The 25,104-nt window shown below is 36.0% G+C and overlaps 1 protein-coding gene across 7 annotated transcripts in view; it reads right to left on the minus strand.

Moving 5' to 3' along the window:
- The window catches only part of LOC134539829 (serine/arginine repetitive matrix protein 2-like), a 58,815-nt gene that overhangs the window by 20,361 nt on the left and 13,350 nt on the right, over positions 1 to 25,104 (minus strand). For 3 of the 7 annotated variants that reach the window (XM_063382121.1, XM_063382123.1, XM_063382125.1), the window contains exons 7-8: positions 9,101 to 9,169; positions 5,307 to 5,375 (exon numbers count right to left, since the gene is read on the minus strand). In XM_063382121.1, the coding sequence (XP_063238191.1) occupies positions 5,307 to 5,375; positions 9,101 to 9,169 (138 nt within the window). The remainder of the gene's footprint in view (positions 1 to 5,306; positions 5,376 to 9,100; positions 9,170 to 25,104) is intronic. The other 4 variants (XM_063382122.1, XM_063382126.1, XM_063382124.1 and 1 more) reach the window with 2 other exon arrangements.

The following is a 25,104-nucleotide window of genomic DNA, read 5'->3' on the forward strand; positions in this document are numbered from 1 at the left end:
ATTCACACAGAGGCTAAAGGTGATAATAACATTTCACTAACCCATCTTAACTTTGAACAGAAACGAGAAATAGAGAAGTTATGCAGTAACTTTCCCGACGTTTTGAGTGAAAAATTAGGGCGCACCCATCTCACCCAATATGAAATTAAGCTTTTGGACAAAACCCCAGTTAGGTGTCACCCTTACCAATTATTAGGACCTAAAATGCAGATAATGCGGGATCACATACAAAACTTATTGGACAAAGATGTTATCGAACCTTCCACTTCCAGTTTCGCCTCCCCGGCATTTTTTGTACCCAAGGACCAAGGCCAAGGTCACCGCATGGTGGTCGATTTCCGCCGCGTAAATCGGCAAATTGAAGTAGAGATGACGCCACTACCAGACCTAAATTCGGCATGTCACTGGTTCAGTAAAGCCAAATTTTTCAGTGTGTTTGACCTTAATTCGGCTTACCACCAAATACCACTAACCCCAGAGTCAAAACACATCACAAGTTTCTGCGTTTCGTGGAATCTGTATCAATACAAGGTAGTACCCTTTGGCCTAGCCACAGGCGCCCAAGTGTTAACACGCCTTCTAGACCAAATTTTCGGCGACCTGAAATTCAAATTTGTTTTTAATTATCTTGATGACGTCGTTGTTTATTCAGAATCCTTTGAAGAGCATATGGCTCATTTGCAAGAAGTCCTTAAGCGCCTACGTAAATCCGGCCTCACTGTTAATACAAAGAAGGTGAAATTTGCAGTGCAGGAAATTTCCTTCCTCGGACACCTGATTTCAAGTCGAGGAGTAACCATTGACCCTAATCGCACACAAGCGATAAAGGATTTCCAACCCCCTAAAGATGCTAAGGGCATTTCCAGGTTTATTGGCATGGCAAATTTTTACGCCAAATTCATACCTAATTTTGCTGAGCATGCAGCACCACTGAATGCTCTACGTAAAAAAAATTCCGTTTTTTTCCGTTTTTCCGTTTTTGGGGTCCAGAACAGGACAAAGCTTTTGATTTTCTAAAACATGCAATAGCTAGCCCTCCAGTACTTAGAATGGCTGATTTCAGTAAACCTTTTATTTTGCAAACCGATGCATCCAGTGTGGCCATTGGGGCCGTGTTGTCACAAGAATTCGATGGCTGCAGGCAACCTATAGCTTTCGCCTCCCGCACCCTAACACACCAGGAGAGGAAAGCCTCCTCGGTATACGAACTTGAGTGTCTTGCCGTAGTTTTCGGCATAGATAAGTTCCGGCCCTATTTGGAACACAAAGAATTCCTACTAGAAACCGACAACCAGGCCCTTGCTTGGCTTCTAGCCCATCCGAAGCAACTAGGCAAATTAGGTCGGTGGATTGTAAAAATTGCTTCTCTCAAATTCAGCATCCAACATATTCGTGGTTCACAAAACATCGTGGCAGACACCCTTTCTCGAATGTTCGAGAATCCTTCCAACTCCGAGATTCAGGAAAACAATCCTATGGCCTGCCACGCACTGCTCACAGATTTTCCGCTAGCCTTTTCGGATTTACGAGCCCACCAAAATTCTGACCCACAATTGTCCGACATAATTAACCAAATAAAATCAGGCTCACCTCCAAAATATTACAAACTTTCAAAAGGCATCCTTTACCGAAGGACACAACAAGCAAAAAATTTTAAAATAGCCTTACCTCAGAATCTCAGGGACATGGTTTTTCAATATTACCACTCGTCACCTTTGGGCGCACATTTAGGAATTTTCAAAACAATTGAAAACATTCGCAGGAATTTCATCTGGGACGGAATGCATAAAGACATAACCCAGAGGGTCAAATTATGCAAGTTGTGCAATTTGAGGGAACCTGCCCAGAAAACACAATTCGGATTTTTGAGTTCCGATGTGGCCGAAAGGCCCATGCAAAAACTTTTCATAGATTTTGTGGGACCCTTCCCAAGGTCAAAAGACGGAAATTCAATGCTTCTAGTATGCGTAGATGCATTCTCAAAATTTGTGTGGTTAATCCCTGTTAGAAGAGCCACGGCCGAAATCACCATTCGAGCCCTCCAAAATTATATTTTCAAAATATCCGGGGTACCTTCCATTATTGTTTCCGATAATGCCACAAACTTTAAATCGACTCAGTTCAAAAACATGTGTTTTTCACACGGGATTCAGCATGTGACCACGACTCCCTACTACCCCCAGCCTTCGCATGCGGAGCGTTTCAACCGAAATCTCCGGTCTGCCTTAATAGCATTCCATGCGAACTCGCAGGATAGGTGGGATTCCAATCTCGTGTGGTTGCAAATGGCTTTCAATTCCGCCAGACATGAAAGTCACAAAACAACACCGTTTGAACTCATGTTTACATACCAGCCCAACACCCCACTCTCTAATCAATGGACGTTAAAAGAGTTACTGCCAGACGACCCCAGGAACATTAAGGAAGTCTGGAGTAGAGCTCGTAAAAACCTGAACTTGGCCCACGAGGCAAGCAGGCAAAAATATAACAAAAAACGCTATCCCAATCCCTACAGACTAGGAGATTTAGTGTTGTGCAGAGCACACACACTCAGCAAGGCGATCGACAAGAGGTCAGCCAAGCTTTCATATCGTTGGAATGGCCCCTGGCAGATCCAGCGATACCTCACGCCAGTCACGGTCGCGTTAGCCGACCCCAGCTCCGGCGAATATCGCGCGCGCGCACACATTTCTCAGTTGAAGAAAGTACACCCCAACCTAAAATGAGGGCACTCTTCACTGTGTTTCTTTATACAAGGAACAGCGTTCCTACTACGGCATGCCATACTCAACCAACGTGTTGAGATAACAAAAAACCTAGGTAATAATCATAAGTAAAATAAAAAAATCCATGGTACTAGTTTATAAGAAATTTAGGTTAAGAAGTGTTACGCTAAGTTGTCTAGTTTAAAGGGGCGCCCCTAATTCAATAAGTTATCTGTAAGTTTTAGACTTTATTTAAACACGTAAGAATTGTTAGCCATTGTAAGTAGTTTACTACAGTAGATCCTGGTACAGGGTAAGTTTCTGGAACCCAGGTTTTTGGTGGCTCAAGTGGGCCACCCTGACTCCGTCTTTCAGGGGGGAAGTATGTGCCGTTAATTAGTAAATTCGACACGATATATTTTAAATTTTTATTATGATTTTAAATTTTTTTTGTGTTGAAATTTTATTTGCTCTACTATAGTGTAATTTTAATTTGGTAGTCTGGTGTACTCCTCTGAGTTAAACTTTGTCTCAGTGCTCTGAAGCCCCTTTCCCATCGGCGTATCGGATATTTTGCTGGCCTAATCCCTGACTGGCAGACAGTTTACCATTTCCCCCGCCTTCAGTCACGCCTCAAGCCTGTAATATCATTTCTCTTCGTGACCCTAACTGCACAGAGCAGCTTCTGGGCTGCAAGCCGCTACTTCTCAGAGAGCTGCTGAGAGAAGTAAGTCTGGTCACGAATACGTATTAGGTTCTCTCCTCGAAAAGCACGTCAGGGACGCTTGTTCTCAGCGTCGATGCACTTTCCCCCCCCCCCCTCTCTTTCGGTTCTAAGAATTCGCCTAAGGCCAATGACAGGTCAGAAACCCCAGCAGACAGCGACCGTCTCCCAGGATGCCTTGCATAAAAAAATGTGTGTGCCAGGATGGACCACCCCGCGACACCTAGCGGCAAACTCGCTAACCACCCAGCCAACTTGCCCTGTAGGCCGCCAGAGTATAGCACTAGACTGCGCCCTTTAACCCTTGGTTTAAGCAGAAGCCTTGGGCGAGTCGATTCTTTTTTATTTCAGACAGCCCCCAACAGGTAGCGCTAAAGTCGACGCAATGCTACCAGCTTCGAGACTTCAATCAGAGTTTTTTTTTATGGCCCTCACTCGGGGAACTTCGGGACCTTTCGGTCCGGACTCCCAGCCCTCCCTCCACCTGTTAGAGCCGGCGGGCACTTTTAATTACGAGAAGCGGTTTCCCGCGACACAGATCATCTCGCGTCGCGCCTGCAGACAGATCTCCAGCGATTATCGGCGAATCGGCAGACTTCATCCGACCGCTAACGACTATGTAGTCTCTTTGTATAAGGGATGCTATCCTTCAAGTCAATTCTAGTAGATTAGTCTGTCTGCATAGTTTAGTTATTTGCCTTAGAAATTTTTCTCTTTTATATTTAATCATGTAGAAATCATCCGCGTCCTGCCGCGCAATTCGCGAGCTCCAGACCCTGGCTGACTCCACGACTACAGCGTGCTGAGCAACTCCCCTGTTTTGGTGAGTGATAATTCGCGACCCCCCCTTTTTTTTCCATAAATTTTTTTTGGGCATTTTATGCCCCATAGACTGCCTGTATACAAGTTCTAATCAGTTTTGATTTGGACTGTTGCAGACAGGGTCGATGACGGGGAGAGATTGATTGCTCCCATCTCGTGGCCCCCCCCCCCCCCCTCCTGTTCCGTGGGTCACATTAGAAGAAACGTTTCGACTACCCGACGTGATCGTTTGAAGACCCCGGGTGGTAATGTAAATTCAAAATTTCCCCTTCACCTAGCTACGAACTATCTTAAGCGGATGACCAACCCACCAGCGACCAGTGTTTTTCTCAAGGTCATGTAGAACGAATAGAACTAATTTTCAATGTAATCATCGGATCCATCCGATTTTGTGTGTGAAACTTATAATGCAAATGTTTATATTTCAAACTAAGAATGTAAATTGTTTTAAATAATCGCGGGCTAGCCCTTTTTCGCTTTTCTGTTTGTTAATCTTTGAAACTTGTTTTGTATGTAAAATAATGGAAACAAGATAATTCATCAGGGCAAATAAAACAGGGAAACTATAGATCAAGTTAATCGTGTAGTTTTTATTTATTGATTTTAACGATCCACACCAACTTCCTCCTTGCTTGTTACAGGAAGTTCCTAAATTTTGTTTGTTCCCCACCTCGTGTCGCCTCTGGTTAATCAATTTATTTAACTAATTTTTTTTCCAGCAAGTTTCCAAGGCTCCTTTTAATTAATTCAAAATAATTCAATTTTGAGGCACGAGGGGTGTTACAGTATTATTAATTGGCCCAGATAGTATATAATAGCTTTTCAGGAAAAAGTTCACAAGTCAAAAATGAGAACAGCTAACTTTAGTATAACGTATTGTATTTTGAACCTGTAGTCCATAAATCTGTTTATATGTTTCTCTAAGCCACACATTTCTAATACAACTCTAACTTTTAATTATTACAGTTTTACTGTAAGACGTTTTTAAAATGTGTATTAATTGTACACAAATAATCTTATTGAATATTAAAACTTATCAATAGCATGTATCATACCTTGTTGAAGACCGTTCAAGAACAGGGATATCCTCTGTCCGAGATGTCTCCGGACTAAAACCTTGTCTTCTGAAACACACGTTTACCAATGCACTTAGAACAGGATCACTTATCTGAAGCAATTAAGTTTATATTTTGTTATAAGTGGTTTAAGCATTGATTAAGATGCTTAATATGAGGGGAATCATATATTAATTAATTTTATTTTGAAAAATGTCTAATACCTTTGACAATAGTAGTAAAAGATATTTTTTCTTAATAAAACTAAAAACGTTATATTTTTGCCAAGAATTTAAGTTTATTACCAAATTTAACTGTAACTTAAAAATATTATTACTATAACATAAACAATAAAAGAAAAAGCTATTATAATAATCTCAAAACTTGGTATAGAGGAGTAAATAAAATAATGTCACACTTTAACCTACAGAGGTTTAGACAAACAAATAAAAATGTAGATATACATTTTAAATTTTATTGCATAGGTGTGTTTGTTACCGTATTATCTGCATTAAAATACGATTCATAAAAATTTAATATTGACCAATATGACAAATTAATGAAAAAAATTCCACTTGCAAGACGTTACTAATCGTACCAAATAACAAGTCGAAATTCTTAGAAATATGATTGACATATAAATTATGACAAATATATATATTTCGTAATGGTTATTTGATAGTATATTTTTATGTCACACAGCTAAGTAGTAAAAATAAAAAAATCCAAACCAGTATTTTTAGCCAGTATCACACATTCTTATAATAATTAGTTTTTATTTGTATTTAAATATTATACAAAACCAAATAATTTTATACTTTTATTTAATATAAATTATTGATAACCATAATTTCTAAATACTTAAGTTTTTGTATTAATAATTATAGAAGAGTAGTTATGAACAAAATTCTGTGTTTATTTATAACAATATTATTACACACAATATTTAAAACAGTAATCAAAACACATTCAAATGCCATTGCCTTTGTGAGCAGCCAGTAAACGTCTAGAAGTCGTTTATCACACAGCAAAATTTAAAAACATTTACTTAACAAATTAAGAAACTCTGTCCAACCGTTATAATACAGGATGTTCCCAATTTTTAAAATAATATTTTAGTACTTATTTATAGAACGTAAACAATGTAGCAATAAACGTTTATTGGTTACAAAAATAAGTTTAACTTTACTTTAAAATTTGTCATGATATTAATCACCCAAGACGAAAAGAGTAAACTGTAATAGTTCAGTTCAGTCTTATGTCTGTGGAGTCTTAACGCGTGTTAGTTATATTTAGAATAAGAGGTAAAAGCTTATTTACAGGTGTTATACATGACTTTATATATACACTCACACAAACAACATACTTTAAACTTTAATAGTTGCGTTATTAGTTAGTAATAGGCAAGTAATAGATATAAACTTTACCGTTAGAAAAAATTGCTATACATATAAAAGAGTAAAGAGTAAACATTACTTAAGAGAATTTAAAAGATCTTGTCAAGTACATACTATAAATGTACCGTATTCTTTAAACATTTATACGTTAAGAGAAGTAATAAATGCAAGCGGGTATCAAGCTTATCCTCTACATGCCGAACTATTGGTGACGACAAGATAAGAGACTTAATTTAGGTTACAGTATTTCCTGATTTCGACGAAGCGCACGTCACTTAGATAAATTAATGCTTGCAGTTGGGAACGAGACATCACTTCATACCTAGTCATAATCCTGAATCCTTGGTTAGGGGAGTTTACCTGACATGTTGCTTCTTGTTACCAATGCGTCAGGGAAAGCAATGAAATGTATGGAGGATGCTGTTCCTGTGTCATTCGAAATATTAAGTTTGTATTCTTAATGGTTCCAGATCAAAACGTGGTCTTCATCATGTTGTTACTAACATTTTGGATTAATTTTCTGCCTCCGATCTTTTTTCTCAATTTATATTTTGCACCTATCTATTGGCTAATGATATTATTCCATTTTGCTCAAGTTTCACTTCATATTCAACGGGGCAATTGTTATTGGAAATTAGAGAATATAGAAACCACATCAAAGCACATTAGAATGGTATTTATTTATTTTTATTTCTTTGTAAGATGATTTCATTTAAGTTTTATAGGCATTGTTGCAAACGATTTAATTTTGGAAAAAAAATTTTCACATTAAAAAAGATTTCTCTTTTTCATTTTAGCAAAGGTTCGTTTGGATTCCAGTTGCCATGAAATAGTTTATAATGCTACAAGAATAATAGGTTTGTAAATCACATTGCTTAATTTTTTTAAAAATTTTTAATACCTTCTTGAAATGAAAACAAAAGTTTCTAATCGTGCATATGAAAATTGAGGTTTATTTTTTTTATTTTCATTGATTTTTAAGCAAGTACTAAAATTTTTAATTTCGGTAAAGATAATTGATAGTTTAACACTTGGACTTAATTAATTTTGTTATTCTTATTAATTTGCGCAGATCAATTATAAAAGCTTTTCAGAAAAACGTTAACAAATATCTTTAACAAATGTTAATTCTGGAACCGCTCAAAGCATAAATTATCGAGAGAAATAAACTAATAAAATTTACTGTTATTTTGTTTGTAGCAATAGAAATGGTTCCAAGTAATTACACCAATATACGATTATGTGCTATTTTACATGATTGTATGAGTACCATTTACTAAAGAAGGATTGAGAAGATATTTGTTTATACTATGTGTATGGTAGAATATGGAACTTTTTTAAAAAGAATTCGTATTATTATTTGCTGATGCATTTTGGGGAGTTTATATAAGTTGGTTTCATAACACATATCACAGGTAGGGGTCTTTCTTTCTGCCTTGTTAGATGACAAACGTAAGATTTTTTTAAGTAACTTGTTGGTTTGTTTTCAAAAGCTTCAGATGTAATGATATTCTGGCTAACTGGAAAGAGTGTGTATCGAATAAAACAGTTTAATGAGTTTATGTTGCCTATACTATTTGATTAGTGTATTTTAATTATTACCACAGTGAAACTCTATCATTGCTTTCGATTTATCTTGAATGATTATGTTAGTTGGAAATGTAAACCTGTGTACGATACATGCTATTTATGAACATATGTAGTCAGGCAAGACAGTAGTTAGATTATCAAAAGCTTCTTATCTCAACGGAAAATAATATTTTTTGAGAGTTTTGTTCTTAAAACTAGATGATGTTAACTTTTTTTTATTTATAAACTAATTAGCAAGAGACTTAATGTGTTTGCTAAAGCACAGTATAATAAACTCTTCTAACCAAACATAGTGTTGCGATTAATATTTATATTGTTATTATATTTAAGTTACCAAAAGTAATATCAAGTAGCAAATATAAGTTCTGTTTACATAAACCTTAACTTTTTTACGTTTAGTTTATGCGTCACCACAAATTATTTTGGAGTACATTAGTTACTATACCTACATTATTGAATGCATTACTACATCTTCTCAACTAGCACTAAGAGTATTGATTTCTTAAGTGGCGTGCATATTAAAATCCTAGAAAAATGTTCTCATTCCCGAAGTTATTTTCAAGAGACACATGGAATGGTTAAAGTTCACAAGTCAAAAATGACAACAGCTAACTTTAGGACAACGTAGTGTATTCTTAACGTGTAGTCCATAAATCCATTCATATATTCTCTAAAAGCCACACATTTCTCCTACAGCTCTAACTTTCAGTTATTACAGTTTTACTGTAAGAACTGATAAATATTTGTATTAATTGTATATTAATAAACTGATGATAGATTGAAATTCATCAATAGCATGTATCATACCTGGTTGAAGACCGTTCAAGAATACGGATATCTTCTGTACGAGATGTCTCCGGACTAATGCCTTGTCTTCTGAAACACACGTTTACCAATGCACTTAGAAATTGATCACTTATCTGAAGCAATTGAGTTTATATATTGTTATAACTGGTTTAAGAAATAATTTAGTTGCGAAATTTTATAATAAATATTTATATTCAATTTATGTTAAGTAAAATAAATATGAATCATCTACTTATTAAATTTATTTTGCCATGTGTTCAATACATTTGACAAAGTAGTGAAAGTAAAGGTTTACCTACTTAGGTCGAAAAATGTAAATTTTGGAAACTTTTACGTTTATTAGAAAATGTCCATTCTTTAACTATAACTAAATAAAAATTATAAGTATAACATAAACAATTAAAGAGAAAGATCTTATAAAAATCTCAAAATTTGGTAATTAAAAGTAAATAAAAAAAAGTCTTACTTGAACCTACAGAGGTTTAGATAAACAAATAAAAATTCAGTTTTACATTTCAAATGTTATTGCAGAGGTGTGTTTGTTACGGTATGATCTGCATTAAAATAGAATTACTAAAAATTTAACATTGACAAATTAGAAAATTATGAAGAAAATTCCACTTGCTAGACGTTACGCTTCGTCCCAAATAATAAGTCGAAATCCTTAAAAATATAATTGACATATAACTGACTGATGGATATGTGATAGATTTTATGTCACACAACTAAGTACTGAAAATAAATGGTAAAGGGTATTTGAAACCATTATTTCAAGTCAGTATCACACATTCTTCTAATTAATTTTTTTATTTGTATATAAAAATCATACAAAACTGAACTAGTTCATACTTTAATTTTAATACAAATTGTTAATCACCATAAATTCTAAATACTTACGTGTCAGTATTGATAATTATAGTCGGTTATTTATGAAAAAAAATATCTGTGTTTATTTATAACAATATCATTGCACATATTATTCAAAGGAGTAATCTAAACATATTTAAATGTCTATCGCTTTTGTGAGCAGTCTGTAAAGTTCAGTTTTGTTCTGTGTCGTGACATTTTTTTTCACACGCGGTTCGGTGGGCATAAGGGAGCCATTTTATTGTTGATAAATTTTATGTAAATTTAGGTATAAGAGGTACAGTCAGGTTCATCTGCCTTTATACTCGTTAAAATCACTAAAAAATAACATATAATTAAGTTCCGTCAAAGAAAAAGAAACGCCAAAAACAAAGAAGAAAATTATAGCAATAGTAAAAAATTAAAGTTTTCAAAAATTAAAATCCTTACTAATATTATAAATGCGAAAGTAACTCTGTCTGTCTGTCTGTCTGTTTGTTTGTTACCTTTTCCCGGCTAAACGGCTGAACGGATCGTAATGAAATTTGGCAAGGAGATAGATTATATCCTGGGGATGGACATAGGCTATTTGTCTAAATAAAAATTTTAACGGGTTAAAAATATATATCTTAATTTTATGTAATGTGTGTCATAGATATACAAACTGTTAGTGTCATTCCTCTATGTCTGCCGAGCAATAGCTTTCAAGCCATTACGTTACGTTTTGCTATTGTAAGGAACTAAGTAGATGGTAATAAAAAAAATAAAGATCTTGACATATTGTAGTGTCGCCATATTTGTTTCAATTTTCTATACCCTTTTTGTATATTACAATTTAAATTGCAGAAAACAATCATGTTTCATAGACACATAAATAGTGAGATTGTGTCATTTCTTTATGTCCACGAGGTCTCGCCGCGTAAATTTTCTCCTTGGGGCGAACCCGTCCGCTTGATTAAATAAACAGCTTTTATCGTTGAATGATTTCATGATTTATTTCATGAAAATCTGCTCTCATAAAAAAGTAAGTTTTATAGAAATTCAATAGGTCTCTCTCTCTCTCTCTCTCTCTCTGAAGATCAATCTATGAATCGTTACAAAATTGATTTCCTTTATTTTTTTTAGTTTTATTTGATACAATATGATATCACTAAAAATCAATTTCTACCCATTCCTATTTTCATTTCCACATCACGAAGTTTCACTTCTTCCACGTGGAGGGACTCCACGTAATATTTTTGCATGAAATTAAAAACTATTTTTTAATGATGCCAAAGAAGTATAAGTTCTCATGCGCGTACCTAAGTACACGCACCCATTTTTTTTATTTAATTTCTTTTATATATATATATATATATATATATAATTTTTCTCCCTACCTAGGGCACTCATAATTCTTTTAAATTTCACGTGTATGTTTTCAATGTCATTCGAGTTGTACGATTTTTTTTTGTCAAATTGGTCATTATTTATGCTTTGTTTCATTTTGGAAACATACGTATTTTAAGTATTATGACAAATAAAAAAAAATTAGTTTCACTAACAGTCTTAGGTTTTTATTGTGTGGATAGTTTCAAGTTTAATATATTGTAGGTATATAAATTCTTAAAATTATAAATTTCTTCGAAATTTATTCATAGGTTGGTAGGGCCTACTTATTTTTTCTATTGTCAATATTGTTATTTTTTTTACAGTAACTACTTATTTGCAAGGAGTTTGGTTGTGTTTATAATTTATCTGCTGAGCGTCAAGAGTCTTAGGGCTACTGAGACCGAAGACCAGAAATATTTATCAATTATGTAATATATTGTTAAAAAATTTGAATTTTACTATTTCAAGAAAGTTGATATTTTTATTAATTAGAATAGTTACGTGTAATTGCCATCTTCCTTTATTTCATATTAAACATTATGTTTGGTTGAGTGTGAGATAATTTTATTTATGTATATTTTAATTTCATTTAATTTCTTATATATATATATATATATATATATATATATATTCTTACCTACCTACTTCTATAAAATTTCAGGCGGATGTTAACATTGTCATTCCAGTTGTATACATTTTTTTGTCAAATTAGTTATTTATACTTTTTGTTTCATTTTGGACTGATTTTTTTTACCTAATTCAAAGATTTGTGGTGTGTACAGGGAGTGATATCTCTATTAATTTCTATACTCCTTTGGATAAGCGGAATATTGCCACCACAGGTTTACATATAAACAAATCCTACAAATGTTTTAAACATTATGACAAATAAAAAAGTTTCACAAACATCCTTAGTTTTTTGGTGTGTATAGTTTGAAGTTTAATATTATGTATGTACGTAAATTCTTAAACAAACAGTTATTTATTAATTTATTTAGATAATTATTCATAGGTAGGTAATAAGCTTTCTATTTGTCAATATTGTTATTATGGTAGATAGGAGTAGGGGAAAGGAGTATAAGAGTGCGCAGTCGGGTAAGAGTACGCAGATCATTTTTATTATGTTGGTATCACTGCAAGCTAATGCCAGTGCGGTGTTTAGGTGTGTATGCGTGAACGCTGTTTCCTACTAAGTTGTTTCGAGTTACGTGTATTTTGCCTGGAAGTTATAGACAGTGGCGTAGCGTGGGTGGGGCGGAGGGGGCGGCCCGCCCCGGGCGGTAGCCCGCGGGGGCGGGTCACCGGTGAAGCTGGTTGAGATCTGATCTATGATTCATTCATTACATGTGTCAGACACACTATAATGTTCCATTTTTATCTACAATTTTGCGCACCAACTATTTTTTGATATTTATTTAAAAGAAAAACTGCGATATCACTGACAGAGCTCTTTATAACATTTGTTTGTTTACATACGAACGGCAACATCGCATCACGCCGCGCCGCCCGGCGCGCGCGAGCCGAGTTGAGCGGCACTCCTTATTATGTTCATTACTCATACAAAATCTTTTGTTTCACGCGTCGGCCCGTGTCGAAGCCTCTCTTTCGCACTCATTGAATTAAGTACTACGCATTGTACTGTAAAGTTTGACCTTAACCCAGGGCAAACCAAACAACTTCCGCAAACCGGGACACAGTAAAACTCCTATATTGCCCCGTACCGCGAGCGCAGGTAAACCCAAAAAAATATTAAAACCCAAACTAATAGCAGGCTTAAAAAATACTAATAAGGTTGCGAACAGTGAGAGGAGGCAGCAAGTTAAAAAGACACAAAATTATATGACAACATTTAATAAATATATATATATAATAAAATCGTTTCATCACAAATCGACGCATTTATCATAAAATACATACCCTATTACTACTTAAAAATATAGCTATATAATAATACTAAAAAAATACTTTAACAATTTCCCCAAAAAAATTATAATTTGATCATATATTTCGGAGCTCCGAAAATTAAATATAATTACCAAAAAGGCATTAAAAATATAAAAGAACATATTAATACAAATACAAATACAAATATAGATACGCACCGGGCGTTTCACCGCTGTAAATATCAATTAACATAGGCGAAACCTAGCAAAAAATTGACACACCTTAACATGCAAATAAACATACCAAAAATTTAGCAAATTACAAATTATGGGTTTACAAGGCTTCTCAGTTAAGTCATTTTCTAACGGTCGACGCCTTTTTTCTTCTAGGTCTGGCAGGGATTGGGTGAAACACGCTGAACGTAAAATCCCAGTTTCAGTTTTATTAGTTGTTCGCTCAGGGACTTCAACGAAAGGCGGTACCCGAAAACTAACCAAAGAGTGGTTCTACAAACCATTATCTAACGGCGAAAAGGTTCTCCGAACATGGATGATGTACTCGCCTTTGAAGCAATCCTTGTATTGTTTTTCTTGCAAGCTGTTTGGCAATTCCGGCTCTAACTTAGCATCTGAAGAAGGATTCAACAAATGGTGGAAGCTAAATCCAAGAATAGGAGACCATGAAAATAGCCTGGGCCATGAACAGAGCTTCTTGAAATGGAAGGAGTTGGAAGTTCGCCTGAACTGTAAAGCAACCATCGATCAGAAACAACAAGAAGTTTTCGAAAGTGAGGAGAAGAAGTGGAGGGATGTACTGTACAGGTTGCTGAATATTATCCAGTTCTTAGCCAAACAGAATATGGCCTTCAGAGGACATCGAGAAGACATTCGAGGAGATGATAGTGTCAATCGCGGGAACTTTCTGGAGTTAGTGCACCTCCTAGCTAAATACGACCCTCTTCTAATGGAACACCTGACAAAGATAAAGCTGGGAGCAAGAGTCTCAGTTTCGTTTCTATCTCCAGAAACCCAGAATGAATTTATAAACTTACTGGGATAGCAAGTTTGATCCACCATCATCCGTCGTATTCAAGAAGCTAAATATTATTGCGTAATCTTCGACAGTACACCAGACTTCTCCCACAATGACCAAATGAGCCAAGTTCTGCGATACGTACATATCGAAGGAGAAAAAGTCGCCGTGGTAGAATCTTTCATTGACTTCTTCGAACCAAAAGGAAAAAATGCAGAAGATCTCAGCAACAATATAATCGCGAAGATAACATCAGACGGACTGGACATACAGAATCTGAGAGGATAGGCTTATGACAATGCTGCCACAATGTCAGGGATCCACAATGGAGTTCAAGCCCGGATTAAAGCACTGAATCCGAAAGCTATATTCGTTGCATGCACAAACCACTCACTAAACTTGGCTGGGGTACACGCTGCTTCTGAATCAGTGGATTCCGTGACGTTTTTTGGAACTCTGGAGAAGCTGTTTGCCTTCTTTTCCGCATCAACTGTTCGATGGAACGCTTTGGTTGCCGTCACAGGTCAAGCAGTAAAACGAGTCACTGAAACGCGCTGGAGCGCTAGACATGTAGCTGTCAAGATGCTTAAAAATAAGTTTGAGGTAGTTCTTGAGGTACTGAAACAATTAACAGATTCATCTCAAACTTCCGAAACAAGATCGGGAGCCAGTCTTCTCCTGACAGCCATGCAGTCATTTAACTTCCTAACTTTTCTTGGATTTTGGGCTGCAGTGCTACTTGAAGTAGATGACGCACAGATTTACCTGCAGCAACGAGGACTAAGTGCGGATAAGTGTGCTCAAAAACTCTGCGCTTTGAAAACTCTCTTAGTGGAAAGTAGAGACCGTTTCGTGCAAGAAGCAATTGACTTTGCTAAGACTCTCTGCGAAAAACTCGGAATCGAACTCAAAACGAGAAGAATTCGCAGGAAAAAACGCATGCATGGCGATGAATCTTCTGAAGATGCAGCTTTGTCTCACTAACAGGAAATGCGTCGAGAGATTATCGCATCATTCGACAAGATCATTCAAGAAATGACGACTCGATTCCAGCAAATTCAAGAAATATCGGACAGTTCGGATTTTTGATGCCAGCGAAACTTTTGGACAACAAGTTCGAGTGTGATCTTTCCCATGTATTAGAAGACATCGACAAGGACGAGTTTCAGATTGAGCGGAAGCGTCTTCAGTAGTTTGTTGTTGTTGCCTGTTCTGAATCAGAGGAAGATATAAGTGGTAAAGGACCACTGGTGCTCCTCCAGTTCATTCAAAAACTGAATCTCGGAATTTCGGTTCCAAATATAGTCATCTTGATTCGTATATATTTGACTTTGGCGATTAGTGTTGCAAGTTGTGAGAGAAGATTTTCGAAGTTGAAGCTAATAAAAAATCACCTCAGATCTACTATGAGCTCCGCTAGACTATCAAACTTGGCTATATTGTCGATTGAACAAGAATTGGCTGCTAATATTGATTTTGACAAAGTTATTTCTGACTTCGCTGCTCATAAGGCCCGTAGAATCCGCTTGTAAAACCGCTCATCCTATTTTAACTTCAATAAAAGGTACCTCATTGCATGTGAAATTTAATTTTAATTAAGCACCTATAGAATGGGGGCGGCAAAATGGGACTCCCGCCCCAGGCGCCAAGATGGCACGCTACGCCACTGGTTATAGAGGAATAAGTGATTTACTGTAAAAGGTATGTAATTTTTTTAATAAACAATTTAGTGTTTTTGAACTCTTTAAGATTTGTTATTTCGTTTAAAGTTTATTTCATAATAAAGTACGTCATGTCGAGAACAACATGGCGTGGTTAGCAGTTCTCTATGTGTACTGTGCTGCTATCTGTTGACGATGTAACGAAACACTACGTATGTGGCTAAGAGTGCGCACTGGGTTTGTGAATGCGTACTCTTAGCCTCCCACATTTGTTCCACTGTTATCAAAAGAAACTTTTCTCTATGGAAATGTATCATATTACTTTAAGTGTAGTGATAACAGCAATACTAAATAATACATAAATACTTGTTTCTATTAACATTATTTATTATTTTGATGTGAATTTACCTTCATTGTTGCAGATATGATATCTTTATGAATGGCTCCATACAAGCGAAAAAGTGAGAGGGTTCTGACCACACAGGACATCTTAGATGAAGCAAAACGGAAAATAGAGGCTGGTGACAGTAAAAGGAAAGTGGCCAGAGATTTGGGAATTAAGGAAAGCACATTAAGGAAAAGACTCAAAGCAGTAAGTAAATTTTGTTTGCATGGCTGCATGAAAAAATGAAACAGTTTTTTGAAGGCCATTAAATATTATGTGTAGACATCGTGGTGTAGACCTACATACATTCCAGTAGGCTACCATAGATATGCCTACAATTGTTTAATGATAAATTATTTGTAGTGTTAAGTAAACATGTTTTCTGTAAATGTATTAGGGCCTATTTCTTAGTTGCACAAAGCATTTAAATACTTTGCCATTAAAAACATTTAGTAGGGCCTATTTCAAACGAAACATTTGACAGGGTAAAAAACCTAACCACATATTTTGCGCTTTCTTCAAAACAGTTCCTTTTCTTTTAGCCTAGGGATTCCGTTTTATTTTAGTTTTTATTTTGTGGTCTAGGCTACAAAGTTATGGCTCTGTTTGTTGCAGGGGACGGTTCCGGTATCACTTGGGCGCTTTAAAAATGCTTTGTCAGATGAAATGGAAAAAGAACTTGCACAGCATTGTAAAGATTTGGACAACAGGTTCTACGGCCTTACAAGAAAGCACATAATGAAAGTAGCTTTTGATTTTGCAGAGAAGAATGGAGTTTCTGAAAGATTCAACCAAGAAAAAAAGTTGGCAGGAAAAGATTGGTTAAAAGGGTTTTGCAAACGCCACAAACTTTCTGTTCGTGCGCCAGAATTATGCAGTGTTGCAAGAGCGGTGGGTTTCAATAAAGTTCAAGTTTCAAGATTTTTTGAAAACTTGAAGCAGTGTCGTCTCGAAAAAAAGTTTCCACCGTACAGGATCTTCAATATGGACGAAACAGGGGTCACTACGGTTCCCAACAAAACACCCAAGATAATTAGCCCCAAAGGAAAAAAAAACTGTCTGCAAGGTGTCTAGCGCAGAAAGGGGGCAAACTGTAACTGCTGTATGCTCCATTGGCGCTACAGGTTTTTATGTGCCACCTGCACTAATTTTTCCCAGAAAAAGAATGAATAACATGCTCTACAAAGATGCTCCGACAGGAACTTTGCCTCTGATCAGTGACACAGGATACATGACCACAGATCTTTTTATTGAATGGCTCAAACACTTTGCAATGTATGTCAAACCATCACTAGACGATCCAGTTCTCTTAATAGCAGATAACCACTCAACTCACTGTTCTCTCGGTGCAGTTTTATTTTGCAGGGAAAACCACATAACATTTTTAACCCTACCCCCACATGGTAGTCATCTTACCCAGCCTCTGGATAGGGTTGTTTTTGCACCACTGAAGACAGCATATGCAACTGAAGCAGAAAAGTGGCTAGTACAAAATCCAGGAAAGGTGATAACTCTTTACCAAGTTGCAGGCATTTTTGGTGCTGCGTACAGTGCCACTGCGAGTGTAAAACTTGCTGAAAGAGCATTCAAAGCTACTGGAATAGAGCCATATGATCCTGATGTCATAAGCGAAGATATGTTTGCTCCATCATTGGTGACTGCTCAAATTTCTAATGAAGAGGGCTTAGGGCTAGCCCTACATCAACCTGAAACCATGTCTACTGAAGTTGAGAAGAACTGTGATTCCAATAATTTGAATAACGATCAAGAAAATGGCAATTTGCTTTCTTCAGAACCCACAACATCTGGCACAATACGCATTCAAATTCAGTCAGTTCTGCCACTTCCACAACATAAGCGGCAAGAAAGCAAAAACAAAAGACCAGCTCAAAAATCAAATATCATAACTTCATCCCCTTACAAAAATATATTAGAAGAGAAAGAGAAGGCAAAGCAAGAAATAGAGAAGGCAAAAGCTGATCGAGCTCTACTGAAAACAAGACATGAGGCCGAGACAAAGAATGCGAATACAAAGAAAGTAAAGTCAAAAAATAAACTTAGAGCCAATTTTGAAACTGTTCAAAGTCAAGGTCCCTCTACAAGTCATGGTGAACCATCCACTGAAGTAACTACCTGCCCTGCTTGTAAAGAATCCTATGACGAAGACTGGATCCAGTGTGGAATATGCAACGACTGGTGGCATGAAGGATGTTCCAGTTATGAAGGCTATGGACCTTTTGTGTGCGACTACTGTTGATGCGGACTCTTACCCTCACTGATGCGGACTCTTACCCGCATAGTAGGCCAAGAGTACGCATTTGGCATTATTTTGTAAAACATTTTTATTCGTCTCATGTTTAAATCATAATTGCTAGAAAAAAATTCTGATGTTTCCTGATTGAGTAAAGCATGTTCTGTAAAATTTGTGTTTAGATATCATTTCAATTACTGCCCTAAAAAATTACCAACTTTCTAAGTGCGCACTCTTATACTCCTTTCCCCTACAGTAAATGCCTACATTCTTATATTCGTTTATATATTTTTCGATTTGGAGTGTTTCCGAGCCATTCGGGGTCCTCAATTCACCCTCCCCCCCCCCCCCCCCCCAGGTGGTTAAAGCCCCAAAATTTCGAAAGTTTAAAAAAATTTAAAAATCTATCTCTTTCGATTTTAAGTGTTTTCGAGCCATTCAGGGTCTTCGAACCCCCCGCCCCCCTCTGGGAACAAAGCCCCAAAATTTTGACAATTACAGGAATTTCAAATATCTTTTCTTTCGAGATGGAGTGTTCCAAACCATTCTAGGTCCTAACAACCAATTTCCGCTAAAGTGAAAGCCCCAAAATTTCGAAATATAAGAATATATATAATTGGATGTTGGCATGTATGACGTCGATTAACTCTTACACCGTTTGACCGATCGCCATGAAAGTTAGCACATCGAAGTGTTTTTATCATGGAGAAGGTTTTTATGCTAACCATTTTTTTTTTAATTCGCCGCTAGATGGCGCTGTAGCGCATCAACTTCTAAACCTTTCAACCGATCGCCATGGGTAAACAGAAAACCATAGGTCACAGATACACAAACAGTAATTATGTGTCATTTCTTAATGTCTACCACACTGGACATATCGCTATCCATTTTGCTGTAACTCGCGGACAATATATCACCCAGTGTTCAGCCCGGGCAAAGCCGGGTACTGCAGCTAGTAATTTATAATTTTTTTGCAGCGCATGTTTAATCCTATATGTTTAAAACAATTTGCTTATTTTCAACTATGAGAGTAGTATAGGAAAGTATGTCCTGGCACATGGCGCCGGCGCGTGGATTGCGATTGTCGTTCCTCCATCTTGGATTGTGACGTCACGGCGGCCATCTTGGATGAGCGTAACGGGACACAGCGTAACGGGACAAGTAGGACATTGACCTTTGACCCTCAAAACTAGTCAAAATTGGGCAAAAGTTGCCCAAAATTCCTCAAAAATCGCCAAAATTTCCATTTCTGTGGAAAAAAAATTCGCCAAAAAATCTCAAAAATTTTGATAAATTGAAAATTCCCGTTTTCGAGGGAAAAATTTCCCGTTTCGAGGGAAAAATTCCCGTTTTAAGTCATTAAAAATCCCAGCGACTAGAAAGTCCTAAAAGAGGCTAAGCATCCTTGTCTACAGCCTCCGATAAGCCTCTGACGTGATCTAGGATGACGTCACCGTTGCAAATTTCGTTACGGTCGCCATCTTTAACTTTTTTATTTATTATCCGATTTTAATGGAAAAAATTAAAAATTTATAAAAAAATTCCCTTAATAAAATTTAAATAAAACTATTTTAAAACAATACATTTACGACACGGAGTTCGGAGTTCTCGGTTCAAACCCGACGAGGGCAAAAATAAAAAATGACGACCGATCCTTCCCCCCCCCCCCCCCCGTGGTGGCTGCTGGCATACTGACTCCCACCACTTATGTCAAAGTATATATATCTTCACCAAGTATGACGTCATGTCCGCCATCTTGAAAATCCGTAATTTGAATGCTAGAGATATGGGAAAAAATTTAAAAATCATTAAAAAAAGTAACTAATCGAATTAAATAATAAAAAAATCCTTAAAACCACTGTTACATGTTTCGTGACGGTCGCCATCTTGTAATCACCCGCTGGAGATCACCATCTTGTTTTCGTCTGCTAGAGTGTGCTGATGACATGTTAGTATAATTATCTGGTCACCACACCTTTGACCTTGACCTTGAAATTTGACCTTGACCTTGAATTTTGACCTTGAAATTGAACTTTGACCTTGACCTTGAAATTTGACTTTGTCCTTGTCGACCATCATGGATTCGACATTTTATGTTCAGTACATGCTACCAGGAGCTACCACCTGCTGGAGTACACCATCTTGTGTGTGTGTACTCGTATTATAGAGTACATTTCCATCTGGATAATTTTATTCTAACCCGCTACAGTGCAGTAATCATTTATTACCGAGGTGCCCCCGCCATCTTGAAATTCGGCTGCCATCTTGAAATCATGTAATAATGTAGCTAGAAAAGTGGGAAAAAATCCAAAATTCATTAAATAAATTGGCAATAAATATAGTGATTGAATCGATCCGCTCCAGTCCTTGGTTCGATACTCGATCGATGCAATAATGTTTAATTTTATGAAAAAATAATAATTTCAATAAACCATGTTCGAAATTCTTAAAGAAACTTTAAATAATCTACTACCATCATCCTATCAGATATCAAGACCACCATATTGGAAATTCGTAATTGTAATGCTAGAGATTCGGGAAAAAGTTCAAAATTCATTAAATAAATTTGTAATCTATATACTGATTGATTAGATCAACTAAGGACCTTGGTTCGATCCCTGGCCGATACAAAAAAACTTTAATTTTAAAAAGTACCAGAAAAGTGTAAGGTTCGAGAAATAAAACACCACAAAGTCTTTTACAAACATAATATTTATTACACAATTTCTTTCCTACTACAGAATCACTTGCGAAAGCCAGCAATCTTATAAACATTTAGCCCTGCATAGACGTGCAACGACTACTTCTTAGCTCCAACAACTGCAAATGCTCCAAATGGCTCCAACAGCTCCAAATGGCTCCAAATGCTCCAATCGGCCTCCAAATGGCTCCAAATGCTCCAAACGGCCTCCAAATGCTTGACAGCTCCAAATGTCTCCAGCAGCTCCAAATGCCCTAAATGGCTCCAACAGCTCCAAATGCTCCAAATGACTCCAAAAGGCTCCAAATGCTTCAAAAGGCTCCAAATGCTCCAACAGCTCCAAATGGTTCCAACAGCTCCAACAGCTCCAAAAAAGTCTCCAAATGCTCCAACAGCCTCCAAATACTTAACACAGCTCCAAATGCTTCAAAAGGCTCCAAATACTCAAACAGCCTCCAAATGCTCCAACAGCCTCCAAATGCTTAAGACAGCTCCAAATGCTCCAAATGGCTCCTACAGCTCAAAATGCTCCAAAAGGATCCAAATGCTACAACAGCCTCCAAATGCTCCAAAGGCTCCAAATGCTCCAAATGGTTCCAACAGCTCCAAAAGGCTCCAAATGCTTCAAAAGGCTCCAATTGCTCCAACAGCTCCATCTTCAATTGGTTCCAACTGATTCCAATTACTTTTATTATCGAACTTGGCATGATTACTAACATGTCTTTATTAGTATACATTTTGACTGGCAGTGGTAACGTATTTTGCACCTTTATGTTATAAGTTTAATTTAGAAATCATATTTCGATAAATGGTAGATACCATTTGGAAAGAAAATATTTTAATTTATCTTCAAGTTTATACACATACATTTAATTTAAGCCATTATTGTATGTAGCCAGCTTCCCTCAGTTCTTTGAGTATGAAGGATATGTCTTTAATGTTCGAATAGTTTCCTGCACAAAGCGATCCATGTAGTAGTCGTAGCCTGTCAACCAATATGTTAGGATCTTTCCATGAGGTATAATCAATCTCTTCTGCTTCGTTCATCATCATCCTTGCATGTTTATAATAAATATTAGCTCTGGTGTCTATCGTTTTAACACCAACCACAAGGTCACTTTCGTCATCGTGCCAGTGATTATCACAAGCTTGATCAGGATAATTTATTTTATTACGACGTTTCCATCGTTTTGGTCTCAAACCACCATCACAGTCTTCGCTCTTGCATGCTTTTGGTGCTTCAGCACAGTACTCAATCATGTTAGCCTTAGATGTGTCAGCACAGTCTTCTATCATGCCAGCTTCTGATGTGTCACCACAGTCTTCAATCATGTCAGCATCACAAACTTGATCATGAACGGGAATTTTTCCCTCGAAACGGGTTAATTTTTCCCTCGAAAACGGGAATTTTCAATTTATCAAAATTTTTGAGATTTTTTGGCGAAATTTTTTTCCACAGAAATGGAAATTTTGGCGATTTTTGAGGAATTTTGGGCAATTTTTGCCCAATTTTGACTAGTTTTTAGGGTCAAAGGTCAATGTCCTACTTGTCCCGTTACGCTGTGTCCCGTTACGCTCATCCAAGATGGCCGCCGTGACGTCACAATCCAAGATGGAGGACCGACAATCGCAATCCACGCGCGGCGCCATGTGCCAGGACATACTTTCCTATACTACATATGAGATATAATTTTGTTTGATGTGTATTGACTTTAATGAAAAATCATAGTTTAAATCACTACTGGTCTTAAGTGAATACCATAATTCGTAATAGAATATAAAATTAATTGTTTTACGATAATTATATTTTAAAATAGTTACTAACGTATCATGTTGAAAGGTATTGACCCCGGTTGAAGGCTACTTACAAATGGAAAAGTCTTCTGGTAGAGAATTTTCCGGACCATTTATATATCTGTATTTTGAATGCAACAATAAAACAATTGTGTAACATAAGTTTTATAATAAATGTAGGGCCTATAAAATATGTAACACAATCTGTAAAAACAATTTGTTATAAAATATTTTTAACAATTTTACTAATTTTTTTACAAATTTTACACAGGCATTCAATAACATTTCTAACAAAATGATACATTTTTTTATATAATAAAATTTCGTATTTTATATGACAAAATTTAATTTCATTTCTTATGTAAGTTTATACACATACACTGTATGAATATCATATATGCGCATTGGTGTTTTACATAATCTCAAAGCATAATAAGTTTACTAGTAATTTGATTTTGACAAAGTGTCCGGTTAGTTAATTTTATTAATGAAAGATAAGCGATAAGACATAATTTCATAGCTAATCAGAATCATAAAACATAATTTTTTTTGTCTAGCAAGGCATATTCAAGCAATTAATTGGGTTGGAATATTAAAGGTAGGTTGTATGTTACACGACTGTTCACAGAGATTAAAATTCATGGGATTACGCAAAATTGTTTTGCTTAAGTTAAACATCGCAACCCCAAAGCTTCAATATACCGAAGGGTAATTCGAAAAAAAATATTACCTACTTGTGCGTACGTGTGTAAAATGTTTTTAATAGAACCTTTTGGGGGGGGGGGGTAGGGGAGCGAGTTAGCAACATTAATCTTGAGGCACTATAAGTAGGAATTCAGTAGGTATTATGTTGTATAATTAGAGGATTGCGTTGCAGTTGACTCGTCCACTTCACCAGCTGGAAATGAACGCTGTCAATCTCACCAATTGTCAAACGTGTCATCCAGCACAAGATTTGTGGTATGATAAATTACGGTATAGAAAATTTGGCAAAAATTATCGACTGTACAGCGCTAGAAGCTCTGAAGTACTTTTCAGTCAGATTTGTTGGGATGTTTAAGCTATCTCATAATACGTATTAGAGTCTTCGCACTCAGTGAATAACACTTCTTACAGCACTTGAAACAGTGGCTTGCTTTAACAATGACATTACCCGTCGTGATACTGGAACGTAGTGGCTTCATTCCAAGGCGGCAGATTTTTGATGAAGATACTCCAGTATTTCTTTAATTTCTTCTTTCTTAATTTCTTAAGTATTTTTTTTTTGAAAATTAAAGTATTACTGTTGTTTAAACCATAGTTTAAAAATAATATTTCTGTAACTTTGAGTGTCTGTTCAGCAAAAAGTAGGTCGTTTTTCGAAGTACCGCAGTTTACATGCTACATTTTACAATTTAGAAACGAAAAATAATCGCATAGTTTTGTCATTATAAACAAAATGGTAGAGAACAGGCATATCTTATGTACGAGAGATCTTCGATCAATATCTTTATCTTTTAAGAAAGGTCAGAGAACGCTTAAAAATAGTCGGTATTAAATATGTCCATGTCACGTTGCTAGTTAAGAAACAGTCTGTGCAGCAAGCATAATATCAATGTTCACATTCCGAGCAAGTTTAAATAACATTTACTTAAGCAAATTATGAAACTCTGTCAAAAATTTATAAAATAGGATGTTCCCAATTTTAAAAATCATATTTGATTACTTATTTATGGAAAATATACAAATTAGCAATAATAGTTTATCGGTTTCAAAAATAATTTCATCTTTACACTAAAATTTGTCAAGAATTATGTCACCCAAGAAGAAAAAATAAACTGTAATAATGCATTTTTGTCTTATGTCTATGGAGGCTTTATGCGTGAGAGTTAAATTAAGAATACGAGTTAAAAGCTTATTCACAGGTGTTTTACATGACGTGATATCAACATCGTGACAGTGATGTATAGAATTAATTCTTCATTAATTTTTAACTACTAAACAATTTAAAGTAAACAACTAAAAACTATTGAAGATTTAACCATGCTTTATAAAATATAAATCTTGTTATAAAAAGTTGTACCTTTTTTTCATAAATAT

This window comes from Bacillus rossius, chromosome 16 (genome assembly GCF_032445375.1).
Source record: "Bacillus rossius redtenbacheri isolate Brsri chromosome 16, Brsri_v3, whole genome shotgun sequence".
NCBI classification, from domain to species: domain Eukaryota; kingdom Metazoa; phylum Arthropoda; class Insecta; order Phasmatodea; family Bacillidae; genus Bacillus; species Bacillus rossius.